The sequence below is a fragment of the Aphis gossypii genome, chromosome X (genome assembly GCF_020184175.1).
Source record: "Aphis gossypii isolate Hap1 chromosome X, ASM2018417v2, whole genome shotgun sequence".
In the NCBI taxonomy this organism is placed as follows: domain Eukaryota; kingdom Metazoa; phylum Arthropoda; class Insecta; order Hemiptera; family Aphididae; genus Aphis; species Aphis gossypii.
In genome coordinates, this window is record NC_065533.1 from 59,559,598 (window position 1) to 59,584,163 (window position 24,566).

At 23.9% G+C, this 24,566-nt stretch overlaps 4 protein-coding genes and 1 long non-coding RNA gene across 5 annotated transcripts; 3 read left to right on the plus strand and 2 right to left on the minus strand.

The window, feature by feature from the left end:
* The first annotated feature begins 1,747 nt into the window (after nt 1-1,747).
* On the plus strand, nt 1,748-2,305 carry LOC114123564 (reactive oxygen species modulator 1). Its single transcript, XM_027986582.2, has 2 exons — nt 1,748-2,019; nt 2,088-2,305. The coding sequence occupies exons 1-2, from the start codon at nt 1,883-1,885 to the stop codon at nt 2,194-2,196; spliced, it is 246 nt and encodes an 81-aa protein (XP_027842383.1). The 5' UTR covers nt 1,748-1,882; the 3' UTR covers nt 2,197-2,305.
* A 2,941-nt stretch (nt 2,306-5,246) lies between these two features.
* LOC114123563 (endoplasmic reticulum-Golgi intermediate compartment protein 3) lies at nt 5,247-9,753 on the minus strand. The gene is made up of 8 exons (XM_050206481.1): nt 9,518-9,753; nt 8,393-8,551; nt 8,206-8,325; nt 8,078-8,103; nt 7,364-7,458; nt 7,026-7,191; nt 6,739-6,796; nt 5,247-5,410 (listed from the first exon to the last, which is right to left on the minus strand). Exons 1-8 carry the CDS (start codon nt 9,621-9,623, stop codon nt 5,262-5,264), a joined length of 879 nt encoding a protein of 292 aa, XP_050062438.1. The 5' UTR covers nt 9,624-9,753; the 3' UTR covers nt 5,247-5,261.
* Nucleotides 9,754-13,738: 3,985 nt separating this feature from the next.
* On the plus strand, nt 13,739-17,467 carry LOC114123571 (ER membrane protein complex subunit 5). Its single transcript, XM_027986599.2, has 3 exons — nt 13,739-13,967; nt 16,799-16,851; nt 16,943-17,467. Exons 1-3 carry the CDS (start codon nt 13,892-13,894, stop codon nt 17,126-17,128), a joined length of 315 nt encoding a protein of 104 aa, XP_027842400.1. The 5' UTR covers nt 13,739-13,891; the 3' UTR covers nt 17,129-17,467.
* An 87-nt stretch (nt 17,468-17,554) lies between these two features.
* Nucleotides 17,555-23,384, minus strand: LOC114123570 (mitochondrial uncoupling protein Bmcp). The gene is made up of 8 exons (XM_027986598.2): nt 23,201-23,384; nt 21,337-21,455; nt 21,073-21,217; nt 20,713-21,007; nt 20,065-20,183; nt 18,229-18,289; nt 17,792-17,878; nt 17,555-17,717 (listed from the first exon to the last, which is right to left on the minus strand). The coding sequence occupies exons 2-8, from the start codon at nt 21,398-21,400 to the stop codon at nt 17,601-17,603; spliced, it is 888 nt and encodes a 295-aa protein (XP_027842399.1). The 5' UTR covers nt 21,401-21,455; nt 23,201-23,384; the 3' UTR covers nt 17,555-17,600.
* A 61-nt stretch (nt 23,385-23,445) lies between these two features.
* On the plus strand, nt 23,446-24,145 carry LOC126552014 (uncharacterized). The gene is made up of 3 exons (XR_007605870.1): nt 23,446-23,691; nt 23,774-23,860; nt 23,972-24,145. It is a non-coding gene; the product is annotated as an uncharacterized LOC126552014 (long non-coding RNA).
* Nucleotides 24,146-24,566: the final 421 nt, after the last annotated feature.

Genomic DNA, 24,566 nt, shown 5'->3' on the forward strand with positions numbered 1-24,566 from the left:
TAATATTTATTGATAAAATTATAATATCATTCTGGTAGAGAGATTTGTACAAATTGAAATTATTGTTATCCTTCCTAAATATGCTATTGGAACTTATTCGAACTTATTTATATAATATAAGAACAAAAACAAGAGAAATTATATGTTTTTATAATATACTAAATATCCTATAGGTCATTCAATAACTTCTTAAAACAAAAATTATGATTCTTATTTCTTGATAGTCATTACTTATTACTCATATTGAATAATATATCAATAAATTTAATTGTTTAATATTTTCTTAATTTTCTTTAACAAATAAATCATAAAACCATTACCTATATTTTTGTACTACCCAGTGTCCATGACTGCATATAAGCATTAGCATGTTCTTTGTCAAGTCCAATGACCTTGTTAAAGCATATTAAACTGAACATCATAAACCTAGAGCCTACTATATGGTATACTCCTTAAACCATAATATACAATGGATAAAGCTGCAGCATTTGAGCACACATTTTTGCACATTTATAAACATTAGTGACAAATCACTCTAGGACCAAATTCTATTACACATACATGTCCGTGTACTCTTCGCATATTTATTGTATATCTACTCAATACCTATTAAAATATCTACTTTTTATTAAGTCAAAATAGTTATAATAAAAATATATATTAATTTAATATGTCACTTCATGGTAAGTTTAAATCTTAAAGATTGTGACATTATTACTAACTTCCATGCATAGTTAATAATTATGTTATTATATATAATAACATAATTTAAAAATACTACTTTTCACTTGATTTACCATAATAATTTTAAATATGGGAATGGTGGTCAAATTAATTGTTAATATTACCTATCTGTTAATTTTTTAATAAAATTAATTTAATATATTTTTTTAATCATTGTCTGACTGGATGTATAACCAAAATTTTATGGAAAAACATTCTCAGTAGTCAGTAGTACCTAAAAAAACTTTTAAAAATGTTGTAGCAAACGTTAAGAAGACGTCGTACACGAATATGTTGCCTCCGTGGCTCTGTCTTACATACCTATATATGACGATAAATTTTCGTTCACCAGTAACCAGTTTAAATAGTGCGCTTTTAGGTTTGATATAAGAGTGAATTGACTTATTATCAAACTTTTACGTAAGAAAATTATCAGTGTTCTCTCGTTAGTTTTTAAGATGTTTTAATTTTTAATTGAATTATAAGCATTTTCAAATATTTTGCATACTCAGAATCATAACTCCCTTATAAATTAAAATATTGTAAGAAACAAACGAGAGAACACTGATAATGTTCTTACATAAAAGTTTGATGAAAAGTCAATTCACTTTTATATCCATTGACCTTATAAGGTATAAGGTCTATGTTAATATCAAAACCACAGACTTATCTTATATCTTAGTCCGTGGATCAAAACTAAAAAACAAATATAAAAAAAAACTGGTAAACATAAACTGATTATCTAAATGTGTTAAAGGACACAACACATTTGAGTGCGACATCCCCTTAATGCGAATTTAAATTCCGGTTAATTATCCAACTGTTAAAGCCTTTAGTCTTAACTCTTAATAAAAAATAATAAAAAGAATAGTTTTTATTTAAAAACAAACATATTTGGCGCTTATCTTAATCAACCTGATGGCTGATAATGCCTGATATAAACTGAACACATGCGCAATTGTAACAAGGACGCTTGTTATGTACATGTTATAGAAAACAAATTATAATAGCTGATAACAACGCGTAAAATGTGTGATAATATTAAAAGTAAAAAAAAAACTGCATGGAAATTTTAACAACGTACGACTAAGAAAGTCATTCCTCATTACTCATTTTGATTACTGTTAATTTTGAAACTTCGAAATCGTAAAACGAAAAAATGCCAGTTCCGAGTACAAGTCTTTACGGAGGTCAAGGTAAACCCTCGTGTTACGACAGAGTATCGACTTCGTTTATGATGGGTGCCACCATCGGAATAACTTTGGGAATTTTATTCGGTGGTATAGGAGGCTTGAGGTATTTTATTTTTATATTTACATTAAAATTTTATCGTGCATTCAAAATACGATTATCATTCGGTATAGGTCAGGGTTCAGGGGCCGAGAGCTGATTTCCAGTATGGGCAAAACTATGCTGCAGAGTGGCGGAACATTTGGCACATTTATGGGTGTTGGTGCTGCCCTTAGATGTTGATTAATAGTTTATTATTTATTATTAGATATGTTTCTTTTTTTAATACTATATTTATGTAAAATTTAATTTCTTATGTCAACTACAATAAATAATACATTTTTATTTAGTATATATTAGTTTTAATTCTTTAATTAATTTGAATGTGGTTTAATGATAACTCATGAATTACATTTGCCATAGAATTATAATAATTCTACTCTTCGATGTATTAAAAAAATAAAAATTGAAAGTCAAAAGTTTTTACTAACTTTTAAATAACTAAGAAGTGTAACAATGATGTCTTTTTAGACTTAACTTTTCAGCAGCAACATTTTAAATGGCTTTTTTATTTAAAAAAAATTAATATTTTGTTCCTCCCACATTTTTTTATTTTTACATTATAGATAATTCCTTAACCACTGCTATTCCTATTGAATATATAAATATTCAGTAGTTATTTGGTATTCTTGCCCATATTTAACCTTAATATTATAAAATTAAAAGTTTGTCTACAAATCAATACCAGAAATTATAGAATACTACTATAAGGTAAGGAAAATATTTAAATAAATTAAATATATTTGTATTCAACATTTTCCTCGTTAGGACACTTGCATTCAATCCTCTAATAATAAATATTTAAAAATAAGAAAATAATCTTTATAGATATAATATGTATATTTAAAAGTAGTATTATACATTATTACTAAATATTTTATTTTTATTTATTGATATCCAAAAATCAAAATGATTAAAAAAGATTAGATTAGAATATCATAACATTATTGTAATTGAGCCTAATAGTTAGCTGAAATAATTAAAATTAGAAAGGTCAAGGTTTTAAATGTTGAGAGTTAATTCTTTCAAAAATTATGCACCTATAAATTATTGTTATAACTCCTACGATGAAAATAGCGTTGTGAAATTTATCATTATATTTTTATTAAAAAATAATTGAAAATATGTATTATACTACTGTATAATTCTATTAGTTATTATAATTCAGATTAACTATATCTATTTGATCTAAAGACAGAAAATCATTTATATAAAATTGTATTAAAAAACAATTGATTTTTAAACGAATGGTAAAATGTTAAGAATAATTTTTAAATATCAACACATACATGTTACATATAATATTTTAATAGTATACACTTTACACCATAGTATCACTTATGAGTAGGAATTAGATTTTATTGCAAATACATATTTTTATTGGAATGAGAATTTTAATTGAAAAAAAAACCCAAATTTATTTTACATATTTGATAAATGAGTACATATGTTTGTCATTTTTAATTTTTTCTTTGATTTTTAACAACAATGAACATTATCTGCTTAGTCTAAAACAAAGATGTAATTATTTTGATGTTGATCAATTAATAAAAACTTTAAAAAGTATTCTTAAAAATACCTCATTGTATTTAAAAAGGTATTAAAGAAATGTATCTAGATCTTAATTTACTTCGTGAACCTATCAAAATAAGATAGGGTATGTGGCTTGAAGCCGTTTAGGACTATTGCAATAATTTTAATAAAATAAAGAATGTTATTTCAAATGTTGATACTGAATCAATTACAGTTAATGAAAAACAAATTCACTGGCGCAAAATATCAATTTAAAAAACAACTTGACTAACTTAACCTACATTTCTGCGAATTTTTATTTTTTGATTCATAAAATTAAATAATTGGAAACCAAAAATATTTCTTTGATAGAAAATACTAACATAATAAAAATTTGCAGAAAAATCAGAAAAAACTAAAGAGCACATGAGAGAATTGGTCAAAAAAAAATTTGCCAATATAATTGGAAAAAAGTCTAGATTTCAAACTATTTATCACATTTATTGAAACCGAACGTTGTTTAAGTCATAACGAGAATATTCTTTGATCAAACCGTCTCAATTTTTTATTTGCAAATCTTTAACAATATGTATATCTCATTTCTTTGTTCCAAAATAATACCTACTCATACTTTTATATTCATAACTTCATTTGTAGTACTATTATTTAATATTTATATTTATTTCATATTTTATGAAAAATTGGTAAATATATATGTACAAATATAAAAATAAAAATCTATTCCCTACTTATGAGTAAACTAAAAGTAAGCCTAAACCACAATTCAAATCAATATTTACCTCATTATATTTCAATGCATGTTGGTTTTCATATTTAGCAGATTTAATTGCATTTAAGTTAAATTTATTTTCAATTTTTTAACTATTATTAGAGGTTTACAAAAATATTTAAAAAATAATAACAATGTCTACTATATAATTACATAAGTAATATACTTAATTGATTTATAATCTTGGAAAAAAATTTTATTAAGTAGTGTTCAAATTATAATAATTTATAAATATCGAAAATGTTCCATAAAAATCTTTATTTCATATTTATTTCATCAACTTATAAATACCTATATTTAATATTTATTTTAAAACCTATTTTTCCATTATAATAGGAAAAAACTTACAAATTTTAATATAAATTGCATCGTATCTATGATTAATTTTAAAATAATAATAATCAGATATATTTTTAGTAGTAAAAATAATTACTCAAGAATTAAGCAAAATACAAATTATAAGTTCTTTAATCATAAGAATGTGTTGATTAATGTAACGTGCCACATGTCTACATACCTACAAGAACTTAAATAACACATTTAAATCAAGTATATTCAAATTATATTTTCATTTTAATACTGTAAATTAATTAAAATAATAAAATCTAATCAAAATAAAAAATAAAGGTTTCTATATATATATTTAAAAATTATTTTCCAGTTCACACATTAAGAATAAAGCAGTAAATACTCATAAATTGTATATCTTATCAAACCATGTATTTTTTTTAAAAAAAAAACTATAAAAACTATACTTTTCTCTCCTCGAGTATATATTTATTGATTATAAAATAAATTAAAATCAAGTGAAAAATTATCTACTGTGAGTTTATTCTTTTTTAACTTATTAAAACTGATTCATTTTTATTTTCAGTAAGAATAATATTTAAATTTAAATATTTACATCTACGAATTATTCTTCCTTTTTTTAATATAAAACTATAAATTATTTACCTTCTTCAGCAATAGATTCAGTAGAGTCCAATGGATTGCCACCATGACTTGTAATTGATTCTAATTTTTGACCAAATGATAAATGTCTTATAATGTGAGTTGTGTTGAACGACGAAGATGAAAATGGATGTACATCATGAACTAAAACATAAAATGCAAATTAAATAAAATAATCAGTAGTAACTAATGAAATTGATATAAAAGGTGATAAAAAACTTATTCAATATAATTTAATAATAGATAAATAAGTTTCTATGTATACAATTTAAATACATATAATAAAAATGTTTTTTTACAAGTCATTAATGTTGTAAACAAAACATAATACTCATGACACAAATGTAATATTTGATTATCAACTTTTACTTCATAAATTTATTTTTGTAAAGGAGCTATTATTTTTCATTTTTATAAATAATTTATTTTTTAATATGCAAGAAGGATATGGTGTAGAAACAGTCAACAGAATAGTTAAAAATTAGATACACATTTAATTTTAAGCTTTGATTAATTACTTAATAAGGGTGAGGTGACCATTAATAGAAGTGCAATACTTCCAGATGACCACTATATAGAGTGCATAAAAACACCAAATACATACCCCATATTATGCACAAGCTAATAAATGTATTCAGGACAAGAATTGTTACTTTTATGTAAATATGTACAATTTAAAATTAAAAATATTTATTATAGTAAAATATTAGTTTGTTTTAAATTTTTATTTTATGAACAATTTTTTTTTTATGAATTTCTGCTGTTTAAAATAGTTTAAAACTGTCTATGTTTCCTTTTTGAAGAGTAAAAAGAGCTAATTTATTTATTTAATTAACAACCTCTGAATAATTTTATATATTGCACACAGGTTCTTCAATCTCTTCTGTAACTTCCTCGATTTCTTCATTACAATCCTCCTCCTCGTTTTCTTTAGTGATGTATAACTTGATATCACCATAGACATACACATATTTTCTATTATTTTATCTTATAATTTGACCATTAATTAGTAGCTGCTATATAGAAGTATTAATGTATTTTTCACATAAAATTTGACGGTATCAAAAAAAAAAACCATTACATAGTGGTGGCCGTTAACGGAAATTTTACTGTATAAATATCCATATTTCGGTTTTCAATATTTTATGTATAAATTTATTTACTAGCAAAAATAAAAAATATTATTATATTATATTTTAAAGTAGTCAGCAATAGTCAAATAATATTATGTATATTTAGTTTATCACTAAATGTGCACAATAGATAGTTTGTAGTAATATCATACTATTTTAAAAATCTTGGGACCTGTGGACTCCTAACACAAACACTACCAAAAGAATAGCCAAGCCAACACTGCATATTATGTCTAGCAATTCAATAACTACACTATTAATAACTTACACGTTTATTAATAATCATTAAATAATTTAACTATTTAAATTCCATTATGAAACTGTTAAAATTATAGTTACCATGCATGTGGTTAAACGAAAAACTCATTCCAGGAGCAATATGAAAACTTCCACTAACCTAAAAAATAATTATCAAAACAATAATCAATTATTTCAGATAGTTTATCTGTACTCTATTTGTACATTTTAAATAATTTTATTAGACAACTAAATCAATAGTAATTTATCTAACCAAGTAATATTTTTTTTAATTAAAAAATGTTGTTCCTACGTAATTTTGTATTTATTAAATGATTTTGTTTACATTTTATAATAAAATTAGCATTTTTAAAGTTTTTATTACTTACCCTATTTACCAGTAGTGTACCATATAGTTGACAACCTTCTTTAAATGCTTTGTCATACATTTCATTTTGAGATGATTGATTCTTACATTGTTCTATACTATAAGGATGGAAATCCCAATTTTTCATTTTATAAGCCCTTTTAACGTCATCACATGTATTACAACATCTAAACAATAAATATTTTTAAATATTAATTCTTGCATAATATTAAATATTTTAAATTGTTAGTAGAAGAATCTTAATATTACCCACTATAATAAGAGGTATTAAATAAATACAATATAAATATTAAATTTAATTATAATTTAGTAAGAATCTATTAAATATTTAATACTTACGGAATAGTTAAACTTTCAGCTCCATAACAGCTTCCACAAAGTGCTGCAGTATTATTAGCATTATCTGTTTCATTTGATTTTAACATAGACGCGAGCTAAAAAAAAAAGTGCAATATATACCTTATTGAACTTAAAATAAAAATATTAACTAAAATATAGTATTATATCTAGTCTATTATTTACTCTAATTGACTGAAAAGTGTTTTAATTTTAATATGATTACTAAAAAACAATCATGAATCTAAATAATGTTTTATTGAATATATTGTGTATTAAGTATAGATAATCTTTAAGAGGATATTATACTCGCATTATTGTCTTGGTCTTACTAATGTAAAACAAGACAAATTGATTTCAAATTTTAAAATGTTCATAATTTGATTCTAAGTAAATTTTTACAAATGTTTAAATAATATTCTCGCTTTTAAATCTTAAAGTAGTTCAACTCACTATTTTATTAAAAGCAACAGAGTAAAATGTATTATTTTAAACATTAAATTTGTTATGTTATGTATTAGTTTACGGAAACAACACAAGGATATAAACCAAAAGGTTAATATATTATTCACATTACATTATACTTCAATATAATAATTTAAAAATATTTTAATCATTATATATATATTTTAACATAGTAATAGATACATTAAATGATTTCTTATAACATTTTTAGACAATATTAAAAATTTAAAATATTTTAAATAAATAACTTACATTTAATGTTTTTTTACTGCCAACATCTAAAACAAAAATATAAAAAATGTTAGAACTAAATAAAAATAAATATTAAAATTTTTAAACAAATTTAATAGATTTAATCATCAATAATTTTAACTTCTTACCATCAGATTTTTCAGGATCACTAATTGGTTGCCCTTCTAAATTTAATCTCCGTTTATAAATATTATGATCAACCTGCAGATGTGTTTCACCTGAATTATCAACTGCATCTAAAACTAGAACTAAAAAAATATATGTATATTTTAAATATAATACAAATGTTACTTAAATGACAAAGTAAATACATACAATCACAAGATATCTTAGGAACAATAATATCAAAATGTATTTGTAACTTTTTATTTCGCGATGTGTCAACAAAAAGTTCTTCAGTGGGAGTGTTGTCAAGATATTCAACTAAATTTGACACCATCAAAAAAACAATGGTTAGGAAACAAACCAAAGAAACTAAAAAAAAAAAAAAACATAATCTAGTTATTGATTTGTATACATTAATCTTGGTGAAGTATAATGAATTTAATAATATGTTCTATGTTATTGTATTAAAATCATTTTGAATTAGACCTACTATAAGTGCTTTTGAAGTGTTAATCAAATACAACTATGTTAAAAATGTTAGATTAGTATTTTATTTTAATTGTTATATCCATCTCATAACAATATACAATTAAATACTAACTATCAAGTAGTATTTGTTTACCTATTGTTTATACATATTATACTAAGAAATAATACAACACAAAACACACACTTAAAATACATTTCAATATTTAATAAGTTTTAATCAATTATTAACGATCAGTAAAATAAATATTATTTAATTTATAAATACTAGAAAATTCAAACAAAAATAAATAAATAATAATAAAACCAAAACTCTACAAATTTAGAATTTACTAATTAATTACATATTTATAAACAAATTTAATTACTATTTAGGTTATATTCAAATAATTTAAACTAAAAACAATCATTTTATTTTTTTTAATTACATTTCTTCAATAAAATGACCTAACTTATAAGTAATCATGTATAACTATTGAAACATATAAATTCTATAACGACTTTGTATTCTTTTAAATTTATAAATTGTTATAGCGTTTCATTAAATTCTTAATAAAAATCAGTGAATATTATGTAACTGTTTACAAATATATAAAACCTAAACAAATATAAGAGTACTTTGAATACATACATTTATAAAATATAAAAATATTTTAATTCAACCATAACCCAATCATTAAATATAACAAAATTATAACTATTAATTATTAAAACAATTATTATACTACAATATTACAGATGATAGATATATGTAGAGCATTACAATTATATGGCGTATGCTTACATTACTATACAACTGTAATACCATATTAAATATTATAATATCCTCGCTAAAAACCATTTTTTTACCAATTCCACCCCATACGGTTTTTATTTGAACTTCTTCTAATGGTTTAGCAAATGCATCAAATTGTTTCAATGTATTCATACAAAAAAAGCTTTTCTTCTGAGACATTATTTTATTTAAACTAAACGTCTGTATTTATAATTATACATGTACAAGTACAATAAACAATGAATTTTATTTTATTTAATATTTATAAACACGTCAACTAAACTAAAACTAATATGAATACTATATCATTTTGGTGTTATCAGGCTTGTAAACAAAATTTAAAAATTTAATTATAGTGATAGTAATGGGTAATGTTATTGTTATCAATAATATTAATACGTTTTAGATTCTGAGCGGTCAAGCCGTCAAGCAGAGCAATGAAATACGTGTTTTTTAGAATCTTCACCTTTTGAACATTATGGGCCAAATTTTTTTCTAGAAAATTGAATCTATTTGGTTATTTGGGAGGTCAAAAGTAAATAATCCCAGTAAAACTCATTATTTGATAGTAAATCGTTATTTTACGAGTGAATTTTGGATTTCGTAAAAATTTAAAACTAGGACAACACATTTTTAATTGGCCCACGTTCAAATTCTTTTATAATTATTGTAAGCCAAACTTATGGAAAATCTAGTATTACATTTTTAACTTTGAGACACTTCTACACAATTTTTATAAATTTTAACTACAAAATTATTTGCAAATATTCATTATTTCGACGAATTTTGTTAATATTTGAACTTCAAACGTTAATAAAAAAAAATAGTGTCTATATATTCTTATAATTTTTAAATCACCGTAATTACCCTAACTTATGAGGAACTTTGTATTAAATATTCAAGTATTTCAACTTAGCCAAAAAAATTGTATCAATATTTATAAAAAAAAATTAAACAAAAACAAATATTTCAAATAGGTACCTACTAAAGGTACCAATAAATAACCTTCGCGTAAGAGAAATATTTTAAAAATTGAGTTATGTAAAGATAAATCTAATCGAAACAACTAGTGAAATTTTCAAGTATCTACTACTTATACTTTTTGAATAATAACAAATATTGAAAATCGTTTGAGGATAAATCGTTATCATTACGCGATTTAATAAAAATTTAAAATTCAGACACTCGTAACACTTTTTCCTATAATGATGCTTCAAGTTTTCTCTTCAGCTATTTGAAAGAAAACTTATATAAAACTTTGTGTTGACATTTTTAACCTTAGATAGAAAAACATAATTGTTATGAATTTTCAACTACAAAATTACTTGCAAATTTTCATCATTTTGACATATTTAGTAAAAATTTGAACTTAAATCACTAATGTAAAAAAAAAAAACGTGTATGTATAGCATTAAAATAAACATTTGATGAAAATTTCAAGTATTTACAGTGATTCGTTTTTGAGTTAAAACTAGGTATATAAAAAAAATTAATTTTATCGAAGTTACCTACTAAGTTATACGTAAAAATTTCCGTTTTTCCGTCATTTTTTTGTTGTTTTTCCCGATTTTTTTGAAAACTACTGGTAAAATTAAAGTTTTGACCTCTTTAATGCACTTAGGATATTGACTTTGCCATCGGAAACTATCTTCAAAGTTTGAAATTGAAGCATTAATTCGACAAGTTATACTGTACATAAACACAAAAAAAACACATCATTGCAAAATCAATACCTACATTCATTACTTTGTTCAAAAACTTAAAGTAGATAAAGTAGGTACTTTAAACTTTTATTAAGTGCTGAATCCTGATCTAAGCGTTTTCTACACATCATAAAGGTAAGTTTAAAATGTTTATTTATTTTTAAGTCTCCTATTTAAACACATTTGAAATGACTTATAGTTTTTTTTTTTTTATACATAAAAATTAGTATATAAATGCTAATAAAAAAATTAATGCTGGTTAAATATGCTTGAAAAGTTAAAAAAATAATAAGAGATTTTTCATAAGTTAGGTATTCATTTATTAGTTAGGATATCAATTATTTATAATCATATGTTTTTATAAGCGTTAGGTAAAAATGTTAATAAAATTCGTCTAAAATTCGAAATCCACAAATTATTTTGTAGTTAGAAATTTATAAAAAAATTACTACAATATTCATAAGAACTTACAAGTATATTTTTTAATTTTTATTTATTTTAACAGAATAATAAGCTTCAATGTAAGTATGTATAGTATTATATGCAAGCTCATATAATACTCAAAATTACAAAAGATAAATAAAGTCAAAATCTTCAACAGGAATTATATAGCAACAATACCAAATACTATCAATGAATTAATAGGTTACATTGAAATATTTGTTGGTACCTACTTGGTTATATAATAAAAACATACCATACTGAAGATACCATTTGCGATGAACACTTAAAAATTCATACCAATGTGATTCATCAGGTCGGTATATTGTAATTTGTAATGTACTCCTCCCTTTCAAAAATAAACCACTGAATAAACTCGCTCATAAAATTTACCATAAATTAAAAAACAAGTACTTTTTAATTTGATTATGTTGATTAATTTTGTGTTTTTTATTTAAGTTAAAAATTTATTTTACCACAGAAGACTCTGATATGACACACATATAAGAACAAATAAGTTTAATTATTTTTTACTTCTTAATCTTAGTCACGCTTTTAGTGAATTTCCCAACATTCTGAAAAGCTTTTCTTTCTTTTAAATCTAGCCTACTGGTATAGGTGACCTGTTATATTATACAATTTCTTAGAATTACTTCTACCAATTTCATTTCAACTTTTTACAAAAATAAATTTTTTATTTTAGAATATTATTTAGTACCTATAGCATTTAAAATTTTTCATGACTGTGTTAAATACAATAACCGTTCTCTTTTTTTTCCTATTATCAAAATAAATTATTATTTTTATGATTATGTTTTAAAGACATTTTGGTGTTGTTTCAGATTAACAATAGGACATCAATATTGGGCTTCATATTTGCACTAGAACCTACTGATTGAAGTTAAACAATATAAACAATTTCAACACAATAATGAAATTTCATTTCATACAAATTAAATAATAATGACCGATTAGTTTAAGTTTATAATATATGTTCCACACCATCATGTTTGTCATCCATTCATCATTATAGCATATTATAACAAAGGTTATATTTATTTCTTATTAATACAGAAATTACTATCACATCTGAAAAGCTAAATTGAAACTACTTGTCAGTGATGTCAGTGACATGTATTGTTAAGTTCCTATAGTTAATGCTTGAAGGGGCAATCATACTCCTTTATAGTGTCCCCCATGGGCCATGACATACTTCCTGCACCTACACTTGGTAAATTGTAGTCAGTATGGGTGTTTATGTACCTGTATAACAATATTATGTAATATTTAATGTATATGCTAGTGGTCAAAGTGGTTCTTTGTTTCACTATACAAAAACAGAAAATTGGATAAGCTGATTCTAAACCAGTTATAAATTCAAATACAATTGTACTGTCATAAATATCTATCTTTGCATTAGACGTAATGTGTATGACGAGGGATATAAAGTTAAACATATATTATGTTTATAAGTTAGTTATCACAGCATGTCAACAATGTTAAATCTTAATTAAAATAAAATCTGATTCATTTGTTGTCATTGGTTTGTTGCTTAAATGTTTATAAAATTATTTTACCGTTAGACTCGTAATATTTGTGAACAGAAGCTGAGAATCAGAATATTAAAGTAGCTGATAATTCAAATACTATTGCACTGTCATATGTTTCTAACCTTTTAGAACTTAAATATATTGTAGCTTTTACTATAAACTTTATTATTAAAATTCTAAATCATATTATTTCGCTATTACATCCTTTTAAACTTTTATTTTTACATTTAAATTGTAACATTTAATATAGTAAGTATAAAATACGATAATAATTAATTTAAAGCAGTTTTAAATCAAACGGTATTCGTAAAAAATTTAAATATTATAAAACAAAATTTTATAAGGCATTAACGCCAAAAATGTAAAAAGTAGTTATACAGCATTTTAGCCATGTTACGAACATACGAAATAACTAAAAAATAATATTATTCGTTTTATATTATTATCGTGATTTTTGATTATCATATCTTGATTCTTTATCATTTTTCGGACAAGTACTTATCAATTCACTCGGTACTACTATATACAACCGTTGTTACGACTTCATAAACCAATCTTGGTTCCGCACGAATTCATTGACAACAGATAAGAGCATTTAATGTTTATCATAATGACATAATATTGATTCCATCGTCGGCTCAACGTGAGAAATTTTGTGAACATCTACATTTTACGGTTGTCATTACTTGCATCGAGCTTCGAAATTGTTTCAGATCAATATCTTGAAGATTCTCAGTTCCTTAACTCCATTGATATGTTTAACTTGTACAGGCAAATATTCGTTCTTGGTATACTATCGTTACTACATGCAGCGTATTCAGCAGCTCAGCGTAAGTATACCATATTATATTATATTTTAGTATAATTGTGAAATTTACTAAAACTCTTCGATCATGTGAGAAACATTTCAATTTTAAAACAATACAACTATAATTTTTTATCTGTGATCCATCTCTTTAATAAAAATAAATATTAATTCGAATCAAACCTTGACCAAAATCAATTTTTATAAACTTGAAAACAAATGATTGTAGAAATAGATTTTTTTATTTAACATTAATAAAGTTAGATAAAAACTAAATATTATTCTTTTATTTTCATTGATGACTAACTAAATTGTATATTCAAGTACCTTTTATTTATAAATCTTAAAAATATACCTACCTATGTATTTATACAACTAAATAATATAGTCTTTTATGATTTTTATTCATTTTTTTATTAATAATTTAAAATTTTTAAAAAAAAGGTAGACAATTGGTTCTGAGTTGATTTCTGTGTAACGAGTGTGTTGAATTCAATGTCATATTATTACTTACAAAAAACCCTTCTGAGCATTTTAATATTTTTGATAATAACAAAATAATTAATTCATTAAAATAAGTAATTTCATCTTAATTTTTATCTTTAAATGTTTATTAAAAATAATTGTGTTTTTTGGTTAGTTGCATGCAAGGTTATGACAAATAGAAAAAAACCCACATTTGTTCCACTCAGAATCTAAAAATTAATTAGGTATCTATCATTTTATTCTAAAAAATAAATTATTTTATCTATAGTAACCATTATGTCACTATTAATGTTTTAGTCATTAAATTACCCAAGATTTTTAGTATTTTGGGTCAGCCTAACTTATAAAAGTATCAACCCACTAGGAAAAATTGCCAATATCGTTTTACTTAATTTGTTTTCTATTTTGCTAATAAAATTTTAATTTTTCATTTAAGCTTTGGTATCTATTTTAAAAAACAGTTATATAATTTAATTGCTATTTACACTCAGTTATTATTTTTAAGTAAAATTTAACAAGATCATTTTTATTTGAATAAATTAATCGATTAATAACTAGTTGGATTTATTATTACTTATTACTGAGTTATTAGTGTAAATTATTGTACAAAAATATAAATATATTAAGAAAAACAACATCTCTATGTAAATTGTGTCCGCTTTACAAATGCATAACATACAAACTTTACATTTAGAATATTTTGCTCAATTTTAGATTCTGAACGAAGTGATGAATGTATTGATTTTACAATGGTGTGTGTTTTTTTTTTTTTTTTTTGTTTTTGTGTCTGTGTACAGCATAACTAGTCGAAATAATGCTCCAATTTCAAACAATGGGGATGGTTTCCGATGTAAAAGTGAATATCCTTGGTGCATTATAGAGGTAAAAAGTTAACATTTTCCAACAGTTTTCAAAAAAATCCAGAAAAACAAAAAAAAAATGACGGAAAAACGGCAATTTTTACGCAAAACCAGTTTTCGACCAAATCGATTTTTTTTTATGGTTGTAATTTAAAAACTAATCACTGAAAATACTTGAAATTTTCACCAAATGTTAATGTCAGTGGTATCCGTATAAAGTTAAATTTTCAAAAAATGTTGACTTTTTATGAGTTATTTATAGACCACTGAAATTTTCGATTTTTTTGAGACATTTTTTTTAAAGTGTCGATAAAAAATTTTTGGATTACCAAAAAGTTTTGAAAATTTAATACAAGGTTCCTTATGAGTTGTTTTTAATGTAGCTAAAAAAAATTAAAAATCGTTAGACACAATTTTTTTTTATAAGCGTTTTTAGTTCAAATTTTTACGAAATCTGTCGAAAACGCGAAAATTTGCAAGTAATTTTGAAGTTGAAAAATCATAAAATTTTTTTCTTTTACAACTAAGTTTTGAAAATTTGGTACAAGGTTCTCCATACATTTTTCTTCAAATATCTGTAAAAAAAAACTCTACCGGATTCAGACAAAAAAATTTTATGAGTGTTTGAAATTTAAATTTTTACAAAAACCGCGTTAAATAACAGTTTAGCCTCAAACGATTTTTTATATTTGTTATTATTCAAAAAGTATAAGTCGTAGATACTTGAAAATTTTACCAGTTATTAAGATTCGCGTTTTCTTTACGTGATTTAAATTTCAAAATATTTTGACTTTTTTTGAGCTATTTATAGACAACTGAAATTTTCAATTTTTCTGAAAAAATGTTTTTGAAGTGTCGATAAACTTTTTTTGGCCCTATCAAAATACTTGAAAATTTAATACAAAGTTCCTCATATGTTATTCTTATAGTGATTAAAAAATTATAAGAATACATATGAACAATTTTTTTTTATTAGCATTTGAAGTTCAAATATTCACAAAAATTCGTCAAAAGCATGAATATTTGCAAATTATTTTGTAGGTATATTTCATAAAAATTTTTGTATAAGTAGCTAAGAGTTGAAAATTTAACACAAGGTTTTTCATAAGTTTAACTTACAATTATTATAAAAGAACTTAAATTTTGTTGTATTCAGGCCATTAAAACATAAACCACCTTTTTCACCAACCACTAGAAATTATATCCTAGGCTGACAAATCATCTTCGTTCAGAATCGTTTTTCGTATACAATGATAACTATCATTGGATTCAAATTTAACACTCCTATAATATATAATAATGATCCATACGGCACCTAATGTACAGCAGAGCGGTACTCACTTGCCCGCTTTTTTTAATATTAGTGTATTTACCTTTTATCAAATTAAAAAGTTAAAATTGAATACTTACTATGGTTCCACATAGGCTCATTTTGATACTTCAATTTTAAAGCAAGTTATTAGCATTGTAAATTGTAGTGCTTGTAATATTATTTTATTTTAATTTACAGATCGATCTTATTTACGAATAACGGAACAAGAATTTGATGGTTTACCATTTGATGTAAGCTTTAGGATCAATTAAATATTGAATTACCTAACAATCATTGATATAATTTATTGATTTATTTCATATTGTAATTGTTTGTTTTTAGATATTTGTACAAGGTGTAGTTAGCCTTTTTGTGTCAATGTATGGAATATTATACTTAGCTGGAGATTTTAAAGAAGTAAGAGCAATTGAAGAATTGGAATGTAAGACATGGGAAACATTACACAACACACCCGCATTTTACATATTTAATCACCGAGGTAAAACTCTGTTCTCTAATAAGTTTTAATTAATTGGTTTTCCAAGAAGCTGGGAATATTATATTTCCAGAATCTGAAGCTAATTATGGTTTTCTTTATTTTGGAATTTATTTATTTTGTTGTGTACAGAATTTAATTAAACAATATTATATTCACACTTTATTTTTAAATTATTTGCTGTTATTTCATTCAATTATAATATACTTAAATTAAATTGTGAATAATTAAAACATAGTTAAAAACAGATTATGTTTTTAGTAACATGATTTTGTATGAATGTTCACAATTGTATGATAAGTAAAATTAACGAAGTGTAAAAATACATAAAGTGTCATAATAAATTAAAATGTTTTGTTAATTTCTAAAAATTATGTCTTATATTTTTTTGTATTTCCATTAAAATATACAATACTCATATTATATTAAATAGATGATAACAATTAAATTTAACTTGCTGGATAGTGGATACTCTATATTATAAAGATTTTAAAAGCTTAAAACTTAGATTGTTTTCAGTCTTTCATAAATCACAAAAAATATTATGTTCCAGGGTCCCATTCGAACGAAAGTGGGAATGAAACCTTTGTACAGTGCCTTAACTCCTTCATACTTCACAGTCTAAAACATAACATAAATAAAAAGATATATAACTATCAAATGTTGCTTCTATTTACTCATTATAGGGAACATACTTTTATTAGACAATCAATACTTCCTCTATAGATGTGTTGTTGAACAACCTCCGTATTTCTATTGTGCTTTTGGTTCATCAGTCTAGTCTAAAAATGTAGTTTAATCTATTAATAAAATAATTAAATAAAATATAAAAATATAAATGTGCCATCAAAATTTAATTTTTAATTTTATTATTCTATGAATATTGAGTATTAGGTTATAAACCAATATAATAAAATAGTTTTCAAAATATTCAACATAATTTGAACACATTTTAAAGTACATAACAACAATAAAATGTAAGCTAATAAAATTAGTAAACTTCAACTAGTAATTGGGACTTTGATAGATACGATAAAACGAATATAATATACAACCAATCATACAATGTAATAAAACTATAAAATATATTCCATAGGTTAACATCAATTAACTAAAATTAATAAATAATTACCCTTATAACATCAATAGGATTAGATGCAACAGCACTTCCAAAACTAGCTATAAGACTTGAACTGAAAATTGTTAAAAGAATTTAATGTTGGTTAGTAAAACATATTTAGTTTAAAAAAACTAATTTAGTCATAACCATAAAAAAAACTATTACTAAATTATACCAGGTCGCATGAAAAATTATTAAGCATTTAATAAGTCAATAGTAAGCTACTAGTTCCTTAACCTCTTCCAGCATTTGTCGCATTTGTTGCATAGAGACAAAAAATGGTGATATATATTATAGTATATATTTTTATTTTTATTAAAAATCAGTTAAAATTATAACAAGTTTTAGATATCATTATAAAACATATTTAAGTAAAATATATTAGATATTGCTAACTATTTTTGCTATCAGTGGAATAATTAAAAACCAAGATCACAACCTAACACAATTTAGTACAGTCATCCACTTTAGAAAGATTTTTTTCATGTTTAAAAATTAAATAAATTATTCAAAAGAAATATTTTGCTTTTTCTTAATTCTATACGTAATATTTAAGATAGTATTAAATGAAACACTTCTTGGTCAAAGGTAACACTTTTATAATGAGATTAATTTTATTATAGATAAAATCTGATTCAATGGGCATATTTTTTACCGATTTTATACTAACATATTTTTTTATTTATACATCAATTATTGAATGTTTCAATGTTTCAATTTTATTTTTGATTATATTGTATCAATAGACTTTGAATTGCTTTTATTATTATCACCACATTGACGTGTAACATAACAAATTGTTTAATTTTTAAATATGATCAACAACTTCCACATCTACTTTCAAACATTTATGAAAGACAAGATCATATTATTATTAATGTCCCTTATATTTTGTTACATGACATTTCATCAGTCAAAAAGTTGTTTTCATATTATATATTTTTTATAATTTTTTATTTGTTAAAAATAAAATTCTTGCGTGAAGAGGTTAATTATAATTTAGTATTTCTCGTGATAGGGTGATTAGTTCATTACATATTTTTGAACTATTAAACTAAATAATTTTTCATACAACATGGGATTAGACTAATGAACAATCAAAATTATAGTAGAAGCCGCTTATTAGGAACATGGATAATTGAGATTACCTCATTACTGAAACAAATGTCTAGTGACTGACTGGCCATATATTTAAAGATTGAAATTCAACAGGATTATTGAAACAACATATAAATTATTTCAAACAATTAGAGTGAAGGTACTGCTATACTAATATGGTACATACTATATAATCTTATCTGAAGTTCACTGTCCACAATTAATTTCATTTATTTTTACTGTATTTCATCATAATTAAAGTAACTACTATACTCTTTACTGTTATCGTTTTAGTTCAGCTTCGGTGTGCGTACATAAAGAGATGGTTAGTATTTCGGTTTTGAGCAATATTATTACAGTCATCAAGTTCCTTGACATAAAAAAACAGGTATCGAAAGATATATAATTTAAAAAACATATAAAATAATTAATTTTTTTTTCATAATAAATAAAACCAATCGCTTACTCGAAACAATTGGTTTATCAATACATTTCATCTTGATCCAAAAGTGTTCATAGTAAACAGCTTCTACTGTATATTTTTTGTATTTATTCATTTTAAATTTTAAAATACTCTTTATCTCTCTTTCTCTCTCTATATATATATATATATATATATTCTAATTATATTCTAATAAAAGATTAGTTTAGTTCTTAAGCTTGCTATAAAACTCTAAAGTACATAATTAACACCTAAATTTATTTTCATACAATAGACACAAATAACTATTATATATGAAAAGAACTTACATAAAGTGATTAAATATATGATTTCCAAAAATGTCCATCAACTTGTATTTACAATAGTCATATACTGGTAATTCAACAGCTGCAATAATTGCAGCTCTTTGTGATGTTGGTCCGACTCCCTGTTAAAATAAATGTTATTTATTAATCATTGATATAATTTTTTTTAACTATTAAAGTACCAGGTTTTTAAATTAAAATCATAGAAGAAAATTTACTCAAAAACCAGATATGAATGATTGATTATTTTTAGTTTGTTCTATTTTAAAAATATTAGCATGATCCTTAAATTGGGCATTACTTATAGACACATATAATTTTAATGTAAATTTTTTAATTAAATTAGGTGTCCAATTTGATATGATTGTGAATTTATGAATAGACATAATACACATATAACTTTTTTTTATTGATAAAATCAAATTAACATGGTAATTTAATATTAGTAGTATATCATATTATGTTAGTTATGAAAATAAAAATATGAAAAATATGGTGAAGCAGATTTATACTCGTCACAGAATAAAAATATACCTTATCGCGCCGGCAGTGACCTGATTTGGTCTGCCGCCCAAGTTCTTATTCCGGCGAGTATAGATATACTTAGTATAGTAGTAACCTACTTTTATACTTGAAAAATAAAATACTAACCTTCCATAAACCTCTGATTCCTTCATGTACATAAATGTAACGAAAACATTTAAAAACATTGGTATCTAAAAAAATTCCCGTTTTATCTCGACCCAAAGCCTGAAGTCTGACTTTTAGCACATCTGTAGGATTAGCAATAGATGCGGATATAATTCCAGCGCATACAGCACATCCAAAATTTACTGCTACATCTTCGGTCACTTGTAGATATTCATTAGTTGCTTGTTTTAATGTATAATATGTTCCGAATTTGATTGAACCATATGTACATTGACGGATTAATGCAGGGCTTATTCTGTAATATAAGTTTGTTATTATTATTATTGTTATTATTTATAAATGATGAAAATAAAGAAATACCCAGAATAAAGTGACAAGAAACCTTCTTGCTTATAAATCTGACAAAAAGCATCTACCATTCCACGGTATTTAATTTTATTGAACTGTCCATCCAATTGCCCCTGAACTTGCAGTCTAGTCTTGGTTGTATCAATAGGAAAAGTACCTTACAAAATAATACAAAAAATCACTAAATATTAAATTCTTTTGATAAAATAAATATATATTATATATTATGAATTCAATATTTATGTTATTTTGTTGTGAATATATATAATAGCTTACTAAATTCAGCAATACAGGATGATAGCCCACCATACACAAATAGTGGCCACTCTCTTTTTTCCATCACACTAAAAATAATGATCAAAATATTTTTCTTCTAGAATAACCACTGTTTAAACCTAACAAAAAAAAAAAAAAATTTTCTTATAAATCTTTTATAACAATTTGAATAATTAAAAGAGCTTAGGGATGATAGAAATAAATAATAATTTAAAAAACTAACATTTTGCACATTGAATAAAATATAATCTTTCAACTTATTTTGGATTCAAATAAAATAAGTGAAAATCATTATTTTCAATTGATAACAAAAATCAGAAAAATATAAATATTTACTACCCAATTAGTTTTTTAATTTTAAATTTAAGAGCAAGTTATGAGTATGTATAATACTAAAATTTAAAAATGCTCACAACACATTAATAAATTAAAATATTGGTGTCCCCTAATTAATTGTTTTGGTTACAAATGTAATCCTAGTTTACAACATTATCTTTGTAGTCTATACATCTTTCTATATTTAATGATGATCTTCATTGTGTTTATATCACCAGAGATTTTTTTTAAAAAAAACTAAACAGCTGTTCTCAAGTTTTTATAAACTAGAGAGGTGTATTTGGGAACATAAGCATATAGTGATTAAGAATCCTCATATATTTTTGCACAAATGAACTTTGTGGATTTTTTACAAGTAGTGAGTAAAATAAATACATATTTATATTAAAGAAATTACAATGTTTTATACCCAGAAGATAGGTCAATGGTTATTTTCAACTAGTTAGGTTTATATTATTAATAAGTAAAATATAGATATAATACTATTTGTTGAATGTTAATTTCTTAATTTTATAAGTCAAAATAAACAAATAAAACTAATTTTAAATTAATGAAAAAACAAAATATGTAGAAATAATACCCATCTAACTACACAACATAATTAACTTACTTAAAATAAGAAATGAGAATTTAGTTTCAACTGAAAATATTATCATTAGAATACTTCTTTCCCTCTTAGAAAAAATTAAAAAAACTGTATTGTATTATTTTTAAAATTAAAAATATTTTGTTTTATTATTTATAATAATTAATTTTAAGAAATTTGTTTTAAAAAATGTATATTTTTTTCAGATTTTTATACTTAGGAGTCATTACATCCTAGACATATCCAATGTCTCCTTTTATCTCTTCACAACACATTAACAACTCCCAAATAATCAACAAGTTGACATTGTCGTATGTGTGTGTGTGTGTTCGTTTAAAATATATCTACCTAATTTCTAACAATCGTTGTTAGTTTCAAGTTTATCCTTCATTTTCTACTAAAACTCATTGTAAGAATATCCGACTTATAAGTTATAACCATTTAACTACCTAAAAACAATAGCCACCTAATTAACCTTACACAATATTTATTCTATGAATAAAAATTATTTATATAGTAAGACTAGAAACTAGGTAAGTAGTTGAATGTTATATCTAATATCTATATTATAAGAAATTTGTGGGTGGGCATGTAGTACCAAGCGTTACCAGTAACTCAGTGGTGGCGTGAATATTTTTCATTCATGAAATCAAAAATAATTTTAGAGACCACCCACCTCCAAAATTATTAAATAAAATTCTTAATATTAAAAATTTACATATTGTATAGTAATACAGCATCGACTACACATCCACCCAAAAACAACCATGAGACCCAGGCCTCATAGAACCCTTATCACGCCGCCACTGCAGTAAATTTTTTTCCCGTTTCTGAAAATATTATGTATGCACAAACATTTGATTTAACAAAGCAATGCATATTCCATTTAACCTACAGTGATTGGAAAAAATAACTGTTAGCAATAAGATAGACAATAGTTACCTTTAACCTCGATCTACCGTTTTGTAAATTATAATAGAATATAGCATACTGCAGTAATATTTAATATAGTCGGTTTCGTTGTTGATCTAAGACAACAATCTTATATTCTTATGGTTGTTTCATTAAAATAAAAAATCATTAATTATTACGTTCGGCAAGGCCGGCACTCGGGTACTATAGATAACGATTAACGAATAAACTGATAACAAGATAAAAAATATGTACGCGACATTATCATTATAGATATTCACAGAAATTATTCCATTATGGTATTATCTGTGGACATAATGTTTGTTGCGTTCATGTATTATTATATTAATTATATTAATCTCCATCGGCTGTGATTTAATTGCTAATAAATAACTTACTTTTTACACGTCTACGTGCTAAAAACGAGAATGAAAAAATAATCAACATGAATACCGTAGACATATTAACTAACTGAAAACCAACACACCCAAGCCAAAAGAATGAAGTATCTTCATAGAAAGGTCTCTTCATTCAAGTATAATATACTAAAGCCACTAAATACCTATAACACTTACACTTATTGTAGAAATATTTTTTGTATAGATCGTGACATCGTGTAATAAAAAATGAACGTTAAAAAAAACGAATACCAGAATTATCCAAATCCAATTACAGTTAACTACTTTGATGGTAATTGATGATTAATTATTATGTATTGATTATGACCACGAGACACGAGTCATGGCCATTATAGTTCATAGAGTAATAAAAATAGACAATTACTCTATTTTGTAATTACAGGTAATGAGGGCCGAGGGGACGGACCACCATCCACCGTTGTAGATAATTTCATAAAAAAATAAAAATGTATAACAATAATATGTAGAGAACTATGCTTATACAATATGCAAACGGTAGTAGGAAAAAAATTTCCAACATAAAAATTAAGAAAATAATATGACCGGCAATTTAACTATCTAGGTAAGTATAAATAAATAATGAAAATAATAGTGTTGTATTGATAAGTTTATTAATTACTAATATATATATACATCTATATAAATAATAATAAATCACCTATATATTATATAAGTGTACAGTAGCTTTCGGTCACGGTGTAATGAATTAAAAGTCACACAATTTTTTTAAGTACAAATAATAAAATCTTGACATAGACTAACGTGAAAGTGATCACTCTAACACTGGTAAATCACGTCTCAGACGTAACGTCTTAAAAGGCCTATCTCGTGCTCTCCTTTATTGATCCTTTTCTTACTACCTACTCTTAGTAGTACTCCCACATCTTTTGTGCGTATAACATTCAATTTTTTTGAAGAATACGCCACATCAATAATATATATAGGTAAGTATGATCATTTTCTATAACCTTTTTTCC